The following is a 17,486-nucleotide window of genomic DNA, read 5'->3' as shown; positions in this document are numbered from 1 at the left end:
GCGACGGGCGAGACCTGGAGGGCAGGCACCTGGGCAGGACTGCTCCCCAGACCACCTCCTAGGCCCACAGCGGGTGTGCACATGCGTGCACGTCTGAGCATGTGCAGGCCTCTACCCTGACGGCAGAACAGTCTGCTGGGGCCTGGCCCAGACCCGGGTCACCGTTTGACTTGCGGGAAGGGGGGACTTTGGCACTGTCTGGGGGATCCTAGCCTTTCCTGAATCAAGTTTGCTGAAACTGACCTAGAGGACAGCATTGGGACACAGCAGAAATCCCTATGTCCCAGCTGCTCCACTTTTTTTTTTTTAAGATTTATTTGAAAGTCAGAGTTACACAAAGGAGAGGCAGAGAGAGGTCTTCCATGCGCTGGTTCACTCCCCAGATGGCTGCAATGGCCAGAGCTATGCTGATCCGAAGCCAGGAGCCAGGAGCTTCTTCCTGTCTCCCACAGCAGGGACCCAAGGAGCTGGGCCATCTTCCACTGCTTTGCCAGGCCACAGCAGAGAGCTGGATCGAAGTGGAGCAGCCGGGTCTAGAACTGGTGCCCATATGGGATGCCGGCACTGCAGGCGGCAGCTTTACCAGCTACGCCATCGCACTGGCCCCCGTTCCACTTCTGATCCAGCTCCCTGCTAATGGCCTGGCAAAGCAGCAAAGGACAGCCCAAGCGCTTGGTGAAGTTCCTGGCTCCTGGCTCTGCCTACCCCAGGCTGCTGTGGCCATTTCGGGAGTGAGCCAGAGGATGGAAAGATCTTTTGTCTCTCCTTCTCTAACTTTATTAAAAATTAAAAGTAATAATAATAAACAAATCCCATCAGAAAACGGCTGCTTTAGGGGTTCAAGGCCACTCCCAGAGGCCACCTCAGCCCTCCTGGTGGTGGAGACTGGCCCCCGGTTTTGGGACCTGCTGAGACCACACTCAGCTGCTCTGGTCAGCAGCCCAGCAGCCAGTCTGGGCCCTGTCCTGCAACCCTCAGACCCACACACACAACTCCAAAGGACAGTGCAGGCCATGACCTGGACACCTCACCTGGCAGCCTAGCCACACCTCCCTCCGTGCTAGCCCAGGAGCCTCGGGTGAGCTGGCGATGTCCCAGGCACCCCGGGGGAAGCCAGTGCAGGTTGAGGGCTGGAAAGGAGGAGGCCAGGACGGACAGAAGCATCCGGCACACCCTTCTCTACCTGTGCTGGGGAACCTCCCTCTTCTCCCTGAGGCCTCAGTGGGCCTCAGGGCGCACAGCGCTACGACAGGTGCGGGGAGAAGGTGGGGACTCCCCACACTTCAGGCGGCGAGGGCCCAGGGGCAGCAGGCCCCCTCCAGCAGGCCCCCGGGGGCCGCTGTGGGGAAGACACTGAAGCTGGAGGGCCGGAGCCTCCACTCGGCTGCCACCAGCAGTGCCCTCGGGCCCGCTGCCAGCCCCTGCAATGCCCGGCCGTGCCTCCCACTCTACCTGCAGGACTTTCCCGAACAGGCAGGGATGTGGAAGTGGGAGGACCAGCACCTCCCCGACGCACCCCAGAGGAAACTTTGACTGTGCTGGACCCTCTCCCAGAGGGAAAACACAATGAGACCGAGTCTCCACTGAGGGGCCCACCCCGGCCGCTGGGCAGCAGGTGGCAAGGCCAGGACCTTGACCAGCCCCAGTCCCCCGAGCAAAGAAGCACACACACGGCCCGGCTCACACTTTACTCGTCCCCAGCCCCACAAGCCCGGCAGGTGCTGCCCAGACCGCGGGGCCCTGCCTGGGCAAGGCTCCGCCGGGCGCCAAACCTCTTAGGACAAAGGCACCCGCCTGGGGCTGAGTGGCCGGCACCTGAAAACCAGGGGCTCTCACTGTCCACAGATGGCCCTCACGGTCACCCCAGGCTCTGTGCCCGCAGCACACACGGCTGGTCAAAACCGCTGAGCCTGGTGGTCGGGCCCGGGAGGGTCACTTGCTGCTGGCTCTCTTCCGCATCACCACGGGCTCCGCCAGCACCTGCTGCTGTAGCTGCTGAACCAGCTCCTCCACGTAGACCTTGAACAGCGGAACAGGGGCCTGGGGGGGGACAGTGAAGACAGTGAGGGGGCCTGGGGGGGGACAGTGAAGACAGTGAGGGGGCCTGGGGGGGGACAGTGAAGACAGTGAGGGGCCTGGGGGGGGACAGTGAAGACAGTGAGGGGGCCTGGGGGGGACAGTGAAGACAGTGAGGGGCCTGGGGGGGACAGTGAAGACAGTGAGGGGGCCTGGGGGGGGACAGTGAAGACAGTGAGGGGCCTGGGGGGGGGACAGTGAAGACAGTGAGGGGCCTGGGGGGGACAGTGAAGACAGTGAGGGGCCTGGGGGGGGACAGTGAAGACAGTGAGGGGGCCTGAGGCGGACAGTGAAGACAGTGAGGGGCCTGGGGGGGGGACAGTGAAGACAGTGAGGGGCCTGGGGGGGACAGTGAAGACAGTGAGGGGCCTGGGGGGGACAGTGAAGACAGTGAGGGGCCTGGGGGGGGACAGTGAAGACAGTGAGGGGCCTGGGGGGGACAGTGAAGACAGTGAGGGGCCTGGGGGGGGACAGTGAAGACAGTGAGGGGCCTGGGGGGGGACAGTGAAGACAGTGAGGGGCCCTGGGGGGGGACAGTGAAGACAGTGAGGGGGCCTGGGGGGGGACAGTGAAGACAGTGAGGGGGCCTGGGGGGGACAGTGAAGACAGTGAGGGGCCTGGGGGGGGGACAGTGAAGACAGTGAGGGGCCTGGGGGGGGGACAGTGAAGACAGTGAGGGGCCTGGGGGGGACAGTGAAGACAGTGAGGGGCCTGGGGGGGGACAGTGAAGACAGTGAGGGGCCCTGGGGGGGGACAGTGAAGACAGTGAGGGGGCCTGGGGGGGGACAGTGAAGACAGTGAGGGGGCCTGGGGGGGACAGTGAAGACAGTGAGGGGCCTGGGGGGGGACAGTGAAGACAGTGAGGGGCCTGGGGGGGGACAGTGAAGACAGTGAGGGGCCTGGGGGGGACAGTGAAGACAGTGAGGGGCCTGGGGGGGGGACAGTGAAGACAGTGAGGGGCCCTGGGGGGGGACAGTGAAGACAGTGAGGGGCCCTGGGGGGGGACAGTGAAGACAGTGAGGGGGCCTGGGGGGGGGGACAGTGAAGACAGTGAGGGGGCCTGGGGGGACAGTGAAGACAGTGAGGGGGCCTGGGGGGGGACAGTGAAGACAGTGAGGGGGCCTGGGGGGGACAGTGAAGACAGTGAGGGGCCTGGGGGGACAGTGAAGACAGTGAGGGGGCCTGGGGGGGGACAGTGAAGACAGTGAGGGGCCTGGGGGGGACAGTGAAGACAGCGAGGGGCCCTGGGGGGGGACAGTGAAGACAGTGAGGGGGCCTGGGGGGGACAGTGAAGACAGTGAGGGGGCCTGGGGGGGACAGTGAAGACAGTGAGGGGGTCTGGGGGGGGACAGTGAAGACAGTGAGGGGGCCTGGGGGGGACATTGAAGACAGTGAGGGGCCTGGGGGGGACAGTGAAGACAGTGAGGGGCCTGGGGGGGGACAGCGAAGACAGTGAGGGGCCTGGGGGGGACAGTGAAGACAGTGAGGGGCCTGGGGGGGACAGTGAAGACAGTGAGGGGCCTGGGGGGGACAGTGAAGACAGTGAGGGGGCCTGGGGGGGGACAGTGAAGACAGTGAGGGGGCCTGGGGGGGACAGTGAAGACAGTGAGGGGGTCTGGGGGGGACAGTGAAGACAGTGAGGGGGCCTGGGGGGGACATTGAAGACAGTGAGGGGGCCTGGGGGGGACAGTGAAGACAGTGAGGGGCCTGGGGGGGGGACAGTGAAGACAGTGAGGGGCCTGGGGGGGACAGTGAAGACAGTGAGGGGGCCTGGGGGGGACAGTGAAGACAGTGAGGGGCCTGGGGGGGACAGTGAAGACAGTGAGGGGGCCTGGGGGGGGGACAGTGAAGACAGTGAGGGGGCCTGGGGGGGACAGTGAAGACAGTGAGGGGCCTGGGGGGGGACAGTGAAGACAGTGAGGGGGCCTGGGGGGGACAGTGAAGACAGTGAGGGGGCCTGGGGGGGACAGTGAAGACAGTGAGGGGCCTGGGGGGACAGTGAAGACAGTGAGGGGCCTGGGGGGACAGTGAAGACAGTGAGGGGCCTGGGGGGGGACAGTGAAGACAGTGAGGGACCTGGGGGGGACAGTGAAGACAGTGAGGGGCCTGGGGGGGGACAGTGAAGACAGTGAGGGGCCTGGGGGGGACAGTGAAGACAGTGAGGGGGCCTGGGGGGGACAGTGAAGACAGTGAGGGGGCCTGGGGGGACAGTGAAGACAGTGAGGGGCCCTGGGGGGGGACAGTGAAGACAGTGAGGGGGCCTGGGGGGACAGTGCTGCAGTGAGGGGATCTGGGGGGGACAGTGAAGACAGTGAGGGGGTCTGGGGGGGGACAGTGAAGACAGTGAGGGGCCTGGGGGGGGGGACAGCAAAGACAGTGAGGGGGCCTGGGAGGGACAGTGAAGACAGTGAGGGGGCCTGGGGGGACAGTGAAGACAGTGAGGGGCCCTGGGGGGGGACAGTGAAGACAGTGAGGGGGCCTGGGGGGACAGTGCTGCAGTGAGGGGATCTGGGGGGGACAGTGAAGACAGTGAGGGGGTCTGGGGGGGGACAGTGAAGACAGTGAGGGGCCTGGGGGGGGGGACAGCAAAGACAGTGAGGGGGCCTGGGGGGGACAGTGAAGACAGTGAGGGGGCCTGGGGGGACAGTGAAGAAAGTGAGGGGCCCTGGGGGGGACAGTGAAGACAGTGAGGGGCCTGGGGGGGACAGTGAAGACAGTGAGGGGCCTGGGGGGGGACAGTGAAGACAGTGAGGGGGCCTGGGGGGGACAGTGAAGACAGTGAGGGGGCCTGGGGGGGGACAGTGAAGACAGTGAGGGGGCCTGGGGGGACAGTGAAGACAGTGAGGGGCCTGGGGGGGACAGTGAAGACAGTGAGGGGCCTGGGGGGGACAGTGAAGACAGTGTCGCAGTTAGGGTCCTGGGGGGACAGTGCTGCAGTGAGGGGGCCCTGGGGGGGGGACAGTGAAGACAGTGAGGGGCCTGGGAGGGACAGTGAAGACGGTGTCGCAGTTAGGGTCCTGGGGGGGACAGTGCTGCAGTGAGGGGGCCCTGGGGGGGGGACAGTGAAGACAGTTAGGGTCCTGGGGGGGACAGTGCTGCAGTGAGGGGGCCCTGGGGGGGCAGGGCCGCGGTGAGCGGGGTGGCTGAGTGGCAAGGGCGGTCAAGCCATGAGGCCCTGGCTCCAGGACCACACACTCTACCCCCAACCCTCCAGAGCCACACAGGGGCAGCCAGGCCCTGCCACGGAGGCTGTCGGCTGCCACAAGCTGCTTCCTTCTAGGGAAGATACAGACGAAGGACACTCAGGGCAGGAGGAGGCTGTGCTGCAGGGGCCGTGCCTTGCTGCCCCCGCCCTCCACAGCGTCCAGCGGCCGGCACCCACCTTCTCTTCCAGCAGCCGCTGCTTCTCCACCGCCTCCTCCAGCGTCAGGCCGACCCACTCGGCCTCAGCCTCTGGGATGGCAAACTCCTGGGCAGGCAGAGGCACGGGCACGGTGAGGGCCGGGCCCAGCCAGCAACGCAGGGAGCAGGTGCACCGGGCGGGGAGCGCACCTTGTACTTGTCGTAGATGGCCGCCCGGCGCTGGGGGTCGTCTGGGTGCAGCTGGGAGTCCTGCCGGGCGAGTCTCAGCAGCATTGCTCGTCGCAGGTCCATCCCGAACTTGGAGCACAGGTCCTCCTTCGGGGTCTGGCAGGAGGGCGACATGGAGCCGAGGGTGGACGGCAGGGCCCAGCCCCACCCACCGACTCCTTTCCAGCAGCCAGAGGCCCAAGGCCGGGCCTGGCAGTGGGGTCAGGACAGAGGCAGAGCCCCCAGCAGGGAAGGGGGCCGACCTGCCCACTCAGGCCCCACCGGCAAACCAGCCACACACAGCCCCCGCCCCGCCCCGGCCAGCCCAGCTAGGGGCGTGGCTCCACTCGGCACCTTCCAGGGACCTCGGCCCAGGACACCAGCCTGCCCCGCTGCGCCCTGACGGCCCCCACTTGCCTTCAGGATGTAGAAGTCGAACCCGTAGGCCTCGTCTATGAGATCCAGAGTCCGCATGGTCACCGTCACGGTGAACGTCTTGTCCAGGATCTCGCTGTAGAGCTCACGCTGAAGCAGCTGGGGCTTCCACACCTTCCTCACCCTCTTGGAGAGCTGGGGCAGGCAAGCAGTTTGCCCCCAAGGCACGTTCCTCGCGCCTGCACCGAGGCCCAGGGCGCAGCCCTCCTCCCGCCCCAGGGATGCGGGTCTCAGACGCGGCGGGGCTCACGGGGACCCGGGGACCCACAGCACAGCAGGCCTCGGGACGCAGCCTCGGCCGGGCAGGCGGCCTGGCGCTGAGGGTCTCCCGGCCTCCCTGGCCGCGCCGAGGGAGCCACGCCGGCCGCCGGCCGCCGCCCTCCGCCCTCGTGCCCCGCAGCCGGCCGGGCGGCGCTCACCCACCTTGTCGTCGCCCACGTATCTGTAGCCCAGGATCCAGCCCTCGCCGCCCCACAGCCCCCGCTGCGACTCCGGCGGGAAGTGCACGGGGACCGGGACGTCCTGCACACGCTCCCGCTGCCCGTTCTTGGGGTTGATCCTGAACTTGGCGCCGCAGGGCCGGTAGTGCACGGGCGCGGGCGTCCGCGCCCCCTCCAGGGAGCGCAGGTAGTGCGCGGGCAGCCGGGCGTAGATGCCCTCCCGCAGCCGGAGCCGCCTCCACAAGCCGACCGGGAACTTGTGCAGGGGCATCGCGGCGGCCCCCGCCCCGCCTGTCGGAGCGCTGCGCCCGGCGGCCCGCCGGAACCGGAACCGGAACCCGCGCCGGCCCGCCGGGACCCGCTCCCGCCGCCGACTGGCTGCGACGCCCGTCCGTCTGCCTCTCGTCCCACCCCCTTCCCGTACTTGGGAACCGTGAAAAATACCCCGCGGAGACAGCAGCGGCCCAAGGCACCGTCGGCAAAGTGCGGCCCAGGCGCTTCCGGCGAGCCGCGGCCGGGAGCGGTGGGCTGGCTCTCCTGCCCGCCCCGCCCCCGCCCCTTCCCCTCCCACCGCCAGGTAAGAGGCGCAGAACACACGTGGAAACTCGTTTGGCTTGAAAAATCACTGTAGAATATTAAATTCACCAATCATAGCGAAATCATCTCTACATAAAAATATATCTCAATGTCTTAGAATCTTTTACCCCGAAACGTCACATTCACGTTTCCCACGCACGAGCCTAGAAAATGCTTTGGTGGCCAAGTGCAGGGTGGCAGGGTTTGGGGAAGACACCCCGCGAAGGAAACCCCCAGCCGCCCCTTACTCTCGCCTTAGGGCGGGGCAGGGCACTGCTGCAGGGAGCCGGGGCCAGGTCTCTTGGGCCCCTCCCCAAGCACCTCAGCACCAGGGACCCACTCAAGAGGACACAGGGCGGGGCCCTGGTCCCGGGTTCCCCACCACAGGCAGGCTGGAATTCAGGCTGGGCCAGCTTCAGTGCCAGGCTCAGGCCTGCTGGGAGCCCTGGGTCTCACGTCACAGCTTCACAGGGCATGGGGCAACGGGGAATCCACATTCCTAAGCACCCCCAGGACCCCCCTCCAGGCCACTGCAGAGCAAGACCAGCCCGAAGACCGGCTCGGAGCAAACAAAGGTGCTGGGCAGGTTTATTCGGGTGCAGCCAAGCTACAAGGGCGGGCGGGCTCCTGGCCATCACGTGACCGCGTACAGCTCGTCCCGGTCGTTCCTGCAGATCTGATAGTGGCAGGGCAGCTTCTGGGCGCAGGCCCAGGGCTCTGCGTGCCGGTCGCGGGGCGGCAGCAGCAGGGCCGCGCTCCCGGCCAGCAGGATGTGCCAGATGCTGTGAGTGTAGTAATAGTTGTCGTTGGTCATCATCGACGTGTAGATGGTGATGCCCACAGAGGCCATGGAGATGCCCGGCAGCAGGTAGAAGACCCAGCGCTGCCACGAGGTGGGGTAGCATTGGTGCCGGTGCCCACAGCGGTACACCTGGGGGAGACGGCCACAGGAGTGTTGGCCCAGGGCCAGGGGTCACCGGGGACGCCAGGTCTGGGCAGCAGATCCACGAGGGCGGCTGCCCGGACGAGGCTCCGGGGCATAGGTCACCGGTCCTCAGACCCACCCAGGCCTTCGTGCCAGGCCCCCGCCCATGCGCAGTGCTGAGGCCTGGCCCAGGCTGTCGCAGCAGGACTGGGGGCATGGCCAGAACGAGGGCTAGGCAGCGCCTCCCGCCCTGGGTACTTACCCACATGGAGGCCATGATCACAAAGGCAAAGAGGCAGGGCCCCATCATGTTCCAGATGCCCCTGCGGTCCAGCTGCAAGGACATGGCGATGACCAGCGTGCCCAGTAGAAACAGGACCTGGGCAAGACACAGGGACCGCTGTGGGGTCACAGGGGATGGCACAAGCCCCAGTGAGAGCAGAGCGGAGGCGCACCGGTGTCCCCGACGGCCGGGACAGAAGCGCCCGCTCCTGCGGCTGCAGCTTTGGGGTCACTGGTGCCTCTGAGCAGAGGTGTGGCCAGGCAGGCCCCTCCGGGGGCTAGCAGGGGCTGCTCCTCCCTCAGCTAGGACACAGAGTGGACAGCCACACGTGGCAGCTCCCAGACCCCCGGTTCTGGGGGTCTCCCACCAGGCAGCCTCACCAGATGCCACCCCTACGTCTCCGCCAGAAGCCCCAGCGCACAACCTGCCGACTGCTGTTCCGCAACACTGCACTGCCCCTCACCCCTGCCCCTGGGCTCCGTGGCTGCCTCCTCAGAGCAGCACTGGGCCTGCAGTTCCCAGGCCCAGCACGGACAGCGGACACAGCTCCCAGGCACCAGACCTGCGTCCACCAGGGATCCCAGCAGCAGGTCTGGGGCAGCAGGGAGGCCCCGCCTGGGATGTAGGCCCCTCTCTGACAGGGCCCAGGGAGAAGGACTGAGGGGCCTCACCTGACCCCACCCACCACCCCTTCCCGGCTGCCCATGGCTTCTTCCAGCGGGGACACGATCCATCACAGGGGACTCGAGGTTCCCGGGGCAGTGGCCCCAGGCCCCACCTCCGTCCTGCCCTCCCTCTGTGTGGCCTCACCCCACCACCCGCCGAGCCCAGACCAGCCTCAGAGGGCACTCACGTATTTCAGGACCGTCTTCAGCCGGGCCATGCACAGGATGGTGACCCAGGTGGACACCCCGGAGCCCAGGAAGTCGCAGTACTGCAGTGTGTCATAGCTGAGGATACACAGCACGGCCTCCCCCGGCTGGTCGCAGGCGTGGTAGAACTGCGGGGCGGGACGGTGAGCGCGGCCCCGCCCTCCCGCCCCGGGCCCCGGGGAGCGCCAGGCCTACCGTGGAGAAGAACATGGTGTAGGAGTAGACGGAGGCTTCCACCAGGAAGGCGCGGTGCACCGACACCGTGATGGGCGCCAGGAACATGAGGTTGCTGAGCGTGAGCAGCAGCGCGGCCACCCTCTGCTGGGCCACCGTCTGGGCAGTGCTGTTGTCGCTGCAGCTCCACCCGCGCCAGCCTGGGGGCCGCACAAGGCCACGCGGCTGAGGGCAGGCCACGGAGGCCAGGCCGGGGACGGCCAGGGGGGACGGGCGGCTGAGGGCGGGCCACGGAGGCCGGGCCGGGGACGGCCGGGGGGACGGGCGGCTGAGGACGGGCCACGAAGGCCAGGCTGGGGACGGCCAGGGGGGACGGGCGGCTGAGGACGGGCCAAGGAGGCCAGGCCGGGGACGGCCAGGGGGGACGGGCGGCTGAGGGCCCCGCCCTCCCCAGGGCCCTGGACCCAAGCCCCTTTTGCACCCAGGAGCTCGCTGGGCAGCGGTGGGTGGGCAGTCGTGGGGCACCTGTGAGGTGGTGCAGGCAGGCGGGAGCGGGCGGGAGCCGCCGAGGCCCTCACGGTGGGGTGCCGGAGTGGGGTGGCGGGGCGGGGCGGAGGCAGTGGGCCCGCCCTCACCTGCCTTGCAGCTGCAGCCGGCATACAGGTAGCCATATCTGCGCAGCAGGAGACACTGGCCGTAGGGTCCACAGTCGTTCCAGCAGGGCACCAGGCACAGCGCGGTCTCCACGGGGACCACGGCTTGCTCACAGCCCCTGCGGGGAAGGGGCCCCGCGAAGGCTGGCTGCATGGCTGCACGGCTGCACGCACCCAGCACCGAGCCCCCCAGCCCCAGTAGCCCCCGCAGCGGCCACGGATGCAGATGGGGACTCCTTTGTCACGGCGGCCGCCGGCAGGCTGCCCGGTCACCCCACCAGGCGGCCAGTTTCCTTACTCGGGACTCCCAGGGCACAGGAGCTGCAGGGAGAGGTACCAGGTGCCAGTCTCTGGGTAGGGAACGATGAGGTTCGCGGTGAGTGATGAGGTGTTCAGCGACAAGGCATAGCCCTGGAAGAAGGCTGGGGGTCGGAAGGGCCGTCAGAGGCGTCGGGAGGGCCGTCAGAGGCGTTCAGAGCAGCCGGCCGCACACCCGACCTGCTCGGCCCACCCTACCTGTAGTGCAGCTGAAGGAGGTGTTGAAGCCGAGGAAGGGTGAGGCCATGTTCACGCAGGCCGCCACCAGGGTTCCATTGGCGATGTTGGTCTGCAAGGGGAGGCGGGGCAGGCTCAGCCCCGGCCCGGGGTGGGGGGTGGGGGGGCAGCCTGCAGCCCAGGGCCCTTCCACCTGCAGGCCCAGGTGCACGGCCCAGCCCTGGGGGAAGGCCCAGGGGCCCACACCCTCACAGACCCCTGGCCCGGGTACCTCATTGGCCTTCAGGGAGATGGTGAGGGAGCCCCCACTGTCCATGCCTGTGTTGAGGCGGAGCTGCATGAGGGAGGGTGTGGCCGAACGCACCAGCACCAGGACCCTGCCCAGGGGCTGGAAACGCACAGACATCACGTCCACGTCCTCCCGCAAGACTGGGTAGCTCGTGAGGCAGAAGGGGTCGCCGGCCACCCCGCTGACCCGGGCCAGGTCTGGGCGGCCGGAGCCAGGGGGCAGTGGGCCAGCCGTGCTGTTAGAGCTCTGGGTCAGGCTGCCCTCCATCAGGTGCTGGGAGCTCACGCTCCAGGGCCTGCAGGCTGTCACAGGGACAAAGCGGCTCAGCGCAGGGAGGCCGGGCGTCCAGGGTGCACCCGGCGCCTCCCTCCCCTTCCAGGCGGCCCACCTGTGAGGGCAGCGACGGCACGGAAGACCACCGACGCATGGGGGCCCGCCAGGCTCTCAGCCATCACTTGCAGCCACTGGTCCCAGGGCGGTGAGGGCAGCAGCAGGCGGCAGGCTGGGGTGGGCCCGGTGCAGGTGAGCACCTTCTGGGAGCTGCCAGGCAAGGTGACGGAGCCGACCGTGAGGCGCACAGGGCAGCCCTGGCTCCCGTTGCACGCACAGCCTTGCAGCTCCAGCTGAAGCTCCCGGGTGTACTCGGGGACGAAGACCCTGCAGCGAGGGCGTGGGCTCAGGCTCTGGGCCCCTCCCACTCAGGGCCCTGCCCCCACCTGTGCCTGGGGTCCCAGACCCCCCCCCACTCCCACCCTGGGGGTCCGAGGGGCTGAGCATGACCCCAGAGCCGAGAGCTCGGCCTTCTCACCTACACGGGGGAGACGGAGGAACCACCACTCCACCGGAGAGAAGGGCCGGGGTCACGGGCAGACCAGGCGCACACCCCCCCGCCCTGCCTTCAGGGCCCCACTCACTTGAGGTAGCTGGGGTGGGAGAGGAGGGTCTGCGGAAGGGGCACGTCAGGCTCCACGATGGAGACCTCCACCACCCGTGTGATCAGCATGTCAGGTTGGAAGACGTAGGCACAGGTGGGAACAAAACCCTGGGAGGGAACAGGTGTGGGGTCAGGACCCCAGGCAAGGTGGGGGCAGGGCCCTGGGAGGGAACAGGTGTGAGGGTATGGGGGGGTCAGGACCCCAGGCAAGGTGGGGGCAGGGCCCTGGGAGGGAACAGGTGTGAGGGTATGGGGGGTCAGGACCCCAGGCAAGGTGGGGGCAGGGCCCTGGGAGGGAACAGGTGTGGGGGTATGGGGGGTCAGGACCCCAGGCAAGGTGGGGGCAGGGCCCTGGGAGGGAACAGGTGTGGGGGTATGGGGGGTCAGGACCCCAGGCAAGGTGGGGGCAGGGCCCTGGGAGGGAACAGGTGTGGGACGATGGGGGCGTCAGGACCCCAGGCACAGGTGGGGGCAGGGCCCTGGGAGGGAACAGGTGTGGGGGTCAGGACCCCAGGCAAGGTGGGGGCAGGGCCCTGGGAGGGAACAGGTGTGGGAGCATGGGGGCGTCAGGGACCCCAGGCAAGGTGGGGGCAGGGCCCTGGGAGGGAACAGGTGTGAGGGTACGGGGGTCAGGACCCCAGGCAAGGTGGGGGCAGGGCCCTGGGAGGGAACAGGTGTGGGAGCATGGGGGCGTCAGGGACCCCAGGCACAGGTGGGGGCAGAGCGGGATCCAGAGTGGGATGGCCAAGCCCCAAAGCAATGATGGCAGGGCCCAGGCGCCCGGGCACCCAGGCACCCCAGTCTCTGGAGGGCAGCCCCTCACCTGCACCTCGATCTTTTGGGAAGACGGGGGCAGGTGGGCAGCCACAAACCAGTCCCCAGGCGCAGGGTGGGGGACGCTGACGGAGGAGTTGCCCAGCAGCATCGTGACGTGATGGGACGGCTGCACCGCGCTGTCCTCGGGGAAGCTGGTGCCCAGCGGGTCGATGACGGGAGGGGCGCCGTAGCGGAAGTGCCTGCAGGCGAGAGCGCGGCGGCGTGAGCTGCAGGGCCGCCCGGCCAGGCGCTGGCGGAGGCAGGGCAGACACCTACACGGTGATCTCCAGCTCGGTGCACGTGTGGCCGCTGTCCCGGGACGCCTGCAGCAGCCAGCGCAGCAGCACGGTGTCCGGGGGCACGTGGAAGCGGAACAGCCTGGCGCTGCCGTACCAGCTGTAGGCGGACAGCTTCTGTGGGGCCTGTGAGAAGTGCTCGGAAACCAGCCCGGCCTCTGCGGAGACAGCCCAGCCGGCCGGCAGCCGCTGGTCACCCCGGGGCGCGGCCGGCAGCCGCTGGTCCCCCCCCCCCACGTCAGCCAGCCGCTGGTCACCCCCGGGGCAGCAGTCAGCTGCTGATCACCCACCCACGTCAGCCAGCCGCTGGTCCCCCCACGTCAGCCAGCTGCTGGTCACCCCAGGGCGCAGCAGTCAGCCAGCCGCTGGTCACCCCACATCAGCCAGCCGCTGGTCACCCCCACGGGGGGCGCAGCAGTCAGCCAGCCACTGGTCCCCCCACATCAGCCAGCCGCTGGTTGTCCCCCCACCTCCGCGCAGCAGTCAGCCAGCCGCTGGTCCCCCCACGTCAGCCAGCCGCTGGTTGTCCCCCGCCCTCCGCGCAGCCATCAGCCAGCCACTGGTCACCCCCACGTCAGCTGGTCCCCCCCAGGGCGCGGCAGTCAGCCGACCGCTACACTGGTCGTGTCCGTCCCCCCCCCCCCCCCCCGCGTGCAGCAGTCAGCCAGCCGGTGGTTCCCCCCCGGGGGGCGCAGCACGGGCAGGAGGCCCTCCTGCACGCAGCTGCACTCAGAGGCCTCCACAGGGGGAGGGCTGGCACCCCACTGGGTCACTGCCACCCTCCTGCCCCTGGAGGCCCCCCTGGGCTGGTCAGGGGTCCCCCCAGGCGGCTGGTCCTCCACCTGCCTTCCTGCCAGGTGCCCGGCCTTCTCACACCACAGCAGCTTCCGAAGGACACACTGGATGCCTCCCGACTGCCCCAACCTTGGAAGAGCCCCCCACCCCCGAGGACAAGAGCCCCTCCTCCCGCCGCACAGCAGCCATCGGCTCCATCCCCTGCCTGCGGCCCAACACACAGGCAGTCGGGGGAGCCAGACCTCTCTGGACACCAGGACACTCCTGCCCCCAGCTTCCTCTGAGCCTCTTGCAGCCTGGCATGGTGGTCATGCAGGCAGTCCTCCTGGACAGGCGTGGAGGCTGGAGGCCCGCTCAGGCCTGGGGCAACACAGCTGGACCACAGTCCAAGTTCCCCCTTTCCCAGAATGTCCCGCTGAGAGGGGGGGACCCCTGGCCTGCAGTGAAGTAGGGTCAGCAAACCTGCCCTGGGGATGAAGCCCTGGCCTGAGGCGCAGGGAGCAGGCAGAGGCCCGCAGCCCCCAGCCCGGGGCTCCCCGGGCCCCATCCCTGTAGCAGCTCTCGGATTCCCAGCCCAAGCCCAGGCCGGCGCAGGGACCTGCGCCCGGAATGAGCCCGGCTTTCTCTTCCTCTTTCCGGGTCCTAGTGTTCTCACAGTAGCTGAGGACAGCGTGTTCTCCCTCCAAGGTTAATGGGTGGCCAGGTGCTCCAGGGAGGAATGTGCAGTGGCCACAACAGGGCTCGGCCACCTGGGAAGCCTCACTCGGCCCAGAGCCCCCAGGAGAGGGCTGAGGGAGCGAGGGGAGCGGCTGGCCCTCCGGCCAGCCTCCTGACCGCTCTGGTCCCCCGGAGGCCCCTGGAGAAAACCAGCAGCACGATGGCCAGGCCCGTGCAGCTCCAGAGGGGCCTGGTGTGCCGGCGGGGCGGGAGGGCCATTCCAGGCTACCCAGGTGTCTGCTGACCACCAGCTCCCGCTCACCCAGCTGCTGCAGGCCCTCGGGCTGTGAGTGACAGGGAAACAAAAAAGCTGGGGCACTCGGCAGGGCACCCGGGGGCCCAAGCAGGACGGGGAGTGTGCAGCTCTGCTCATCTGCTAGGGGCAAGGCCCTGGGCCCCTCTAGCCCTGGGGCACACAGCCTGAGGGGATACCTGGAGCCCGCTGGCCTCTGCAAAGCCTCAGCAAGTACACAAGAGATAACAGACCTGCTCAAGTTCCCTAGGACCTGGCCCCCAACTCCCAGGGCCACACAGCTTGGGCCCCAGAGGACAGCCTAGGCTCCCTGTCCAATGATACCCACACTGCTTCTCGAGTCTAAGCTGTTCGTGACGTCGGGCGGGAAGGGCGAAGACCAGCCGCGGAGACACAAAGAAACCGCAACCCAGGCAGGACAGGGACCTGCTGGGGAGCCCGCCCACCCCTACTGCAGGGGCAGCGCCACAGAGCTGCCTGGCCCTTGGCAGGCCTGACGCAGCCTCAAGGCTCCTGCCTTGTCCCACCCTGGTTCACGTGTCCGCTGATCATCCCATGGTGACCCATCACCCAGGCCTGGTCCCACGGAGGAAGAAAACAGGGTGGCAGAATCCTGCCAAGCAACGTGATCGGGAGTTGGATCCTCAGGGAAATCTGCCTTTCGTCTGGAGCTGCGCCAAGCTCAGAAACCATAAGGCACAGCCCTGGGAAGAAACCCGGGCTCAGAGGAGCGGCGGGGGCTCCCGAGGCAGGCAGCAGAGGGGCACCGCCGCCCACTGCCCCGGGGCATCCTGGTGGTCCAGGGGCCTCTGGGCCCTCCCAGCCCGCCAGGTCAAAGGCGCCCCAGGGAGTTCCAGGGTGTTGCAGCCAGAGGAAGGCACTCCTCACCCGCAGGTGCCAGGGCCTGGCTGTCCACGCCTCAGTGCCTGCCCCAAGCTGAACCCGGAAGGGAGCACCCTCTCTGATCCAGCCACCTGCACTTCGGTCAGGCAACAGACAAAGGGATGCCAGCAAGTTGCCCCCACACCTCTCCCACTCCGCCCCCCAGCACCAAGAAGGGGGCCTGGCGACCCCACCGCCCGGCCACTCTCCCCACGGGGCCGCCCAGCAGTTGCAACCCCCGACGCCCCCAAGTGTGCCAAGGTCGTTCCCGACCCGAACGCATCAGCAGGTGCAGCCCGCGGACAGCCCAGCCCCGCTGCGGGGCGTCCTCTCCACCCCGACCACCTGGACACGGGCTGCTCCTTGAGGGGCTGCCCTGCGCCCCCAACCCGCGACGGGAACCCGGGCCCCGCGCCTGCGCCAGGTGAGCGCACAGGCGCCCCCAGGGGAGTCACAATCTCGGCCCCGCCCCCGGCCGCTCCCCGCCCCGCGCCCCTCGCCGGCGCTCGCGGGTTCTCGCTCGCTCACCGCTCCTCCAGCTGTCGCCGGCGGCAGCAGGCGGGGGCCGAGCGAGCAGCAGCAGCAGCAGCGGGCCCGCCACCGCCACCGCCGCGCCCCCGGCCCCGGTGCCAGCCCGGCCCATGGCTCAGCGCTCGGCCGGCGCTACCCGGCCCGCGTCCCCGGCTGCCCGCCCCCGCCGCCGCCCGGGCAGCCCCCGCCGCCAGTGCGGCCGCCGCCGCCGCCGCCGCCGCAGCCTCTGCCCGGGCCTCCCATGGCCCAGCCGGTCCCAGTCGCCGGCGCCCCGGGCACTTCCGCCTGCGCGGCCCCGCCCCGCAGGGCGCCGGCCGGCCGGGCGGGGCGCGGGGCGGGGAGGCCGTGCGGGGCTAGCGGGTCCGCGGGCGGACGCGCGGCGCGGGGTGAGGTGGGGACCGAGCGGCGCTCGAGAGGCGGTGGAAGGGAGGTTGCGCGCACCGAGCGGGGCCGAGTCACGCGGGACGGAGAGGGGGCGTGCGGGGCACAGTGGGTGCGCGGGGCAGTGGCGCGGGCCGGCGGGGAGCGCACGAGGCAGTCACGCGGGATGCAAGGGGGGGTGCGGCGGTCACGGGACGGAGAGGCCTCGCGGGCACGCGATGGACTGCGCAGGGGATGCCAGGCGGCGGGGCACCTGAGAACCCCTGGGACTTCCTCCTGGAGCGCGGACCTGCGCGTGTGAGGCCGGGGTCGCGGGATAGGCCGCCTGCGGCCCCAGAGCCACGCAATCAGCGCCCGGAGCTGGGAAGGAACACTTTCAAGGAAAGATAAAAAAAAAAAAATCCTTTCTACCCGGGAATATGGTGCGCAGACACGGCGGCGGGGCCCCGCAGTGAGCCCTGGGTCCCGATCGGGTTAAAGATCGAAGCCTCAGGAAGGAACCGCAAACGCGCTAGGGGAACCTGCGAAGGGAGCTGAGGAGTAAATGCATGGAGAAGACAAGTTCTCTGCGGAAGGAGCGTCATAAACACAGTCTAAAATAGTCCACGTGAGGGGCAGGGGAGGGGACCGGCTTTGCTTGTCACAAAGGGCTGACCTTGATAGGGTGAGGTTCTTCGTGAAGATTTATTAGGAAGGCAGAGTTAGATCCACCACCCGCTGGTTCACTCCCCAAATGGCCCCAAACCGGGCACTGGGTCTGGGCAGGCAGAAGCCGGAGCCCAGAACTCCATCCCGGTCTCCCATGAGGGTGCAGGCTTGTGCTGCGGCTTCCCCAGGTGCACTAGCAAGGAGCTGAATCCCAAGTGGAGCGACCAGGACTCGAACCTGTGCTCCTGAGGGGTGAGAGTGGCTTAGGCCGCTGCACCTCAACGCGGGCCCCACAACTAGCGGTGCCAGGAGGAGAGCTGAGACCAACCCAGCGGAGACCGGACGCCTCCCACAGAGATGCAGATGGGCCGGCGCTGGCATCCACCCCTCCTACAGACATGCAAATGTCCGGCCCTAGGGTTGCTTGCATTCTTCCCCTGGAATG

The 17,486-nt window shown here is 68.4% G+C and overlaps 2 protein-coding genes across 4 annotated transcripts; both read right to left on the bottom strand.

Annotated features, from left to right (window-relative positions):
* Positions 1–1,673: 1,673 nt before the first annotated feature.
* Positions 1,674–6,866, bottom strand: MRPL28 (mitochondrial ribosomal protein L28). The gene is made up of 5 exons (XM_051842167.2): positions 6,505–6,866; positions 6,064–6,216; positions 5,629–5,763; positions 5,459–5,545; positions 1,674–2,040 (listed from the first exon to the last, which is right to left on the bottom strand). Exons 1-5 carry the CDS (start codon positions 6,790–6,792, stop codon positions 1,933–1,935), a joined length of 771 nt encoding a protein of 256 aa, XP_051698127.2. The 5' UTR covers positions 6,793–6,866; the 3' UTR covers positions 1,674–1,932.
* Positions 6,867–7,129: 263 nt separating this feature from the next.
* PGAP6 (post-GPI attachment to proteins 6) lies at positions 7,130–16,239 on the bottom strand. Of its 3 annotated transcripts, none has more exons than XM_051842146.2 (13): positions 13,681–15,925; positions 12,815–12,992; positions 12,546–12,738; positions 11,703–11,830; positions 11,177–11,328; positions 10,771–11,090; positions 10,521–10,611; positions 10,303–10,426; positions 9,987–10,123; positions 9,373–9,551; positions 9,159–9,305; positions 8,285–8,401; positions 7,130–8,028 (listed from the first exon to the last, which is right to left on the bottom strand). In XM_051842146.2, exons 1-13 carry the CDS (start codon positions 14,174–14,176, stop codon positions 7,732–7,734), a joined length of 2,559 nt encoding a protein of 852 aa, XP_051698106.2. In that variant the 5' UTR covers positions 14,177–15,925; the 3' UTR covers positions 7,130–7,731. The 3 variants fall into 3 exon arrangements, with proteins under 3 accessions (XP_051698106.2, XP_051698105.2, XP_051698107.2); XM_051842145.2 differs by having other exon boundaries at positions 11,177–11,445; positions 13,681–15,924; XM_051842147.2 differs by lacking the exon at positions 13,681–15,925 and adding an exon at positions 16,010–16,239 and having other exon boundaries at positions 7,658–8,028; positions 11,177–11,445.
* Positions 16,240–17,486: the final 1,247 nt, after the last annotated feature.

The sequence above is a fragment of the Oryctolagus cuniculus genome, chromosome 19, assembly GCF_964237555.1.
Source record: "Oryctolagus cuniculus chromosome 19, mOryCun1.1, whole genome shotgun sequence".
In the NCBI taxonomy this organism is placed as follows: Eukaryota; Metazoa; Chordata; class Mammalia; order Lagomorpha; family Leporidae; genus Oryctolagus; species Oryctolagus cuniculus.
The sequence above is the reverse complement of the archived record's forward strand: the minus strand, read 5'-3'. Positions and strand labels throughout refer to the sequence as shown.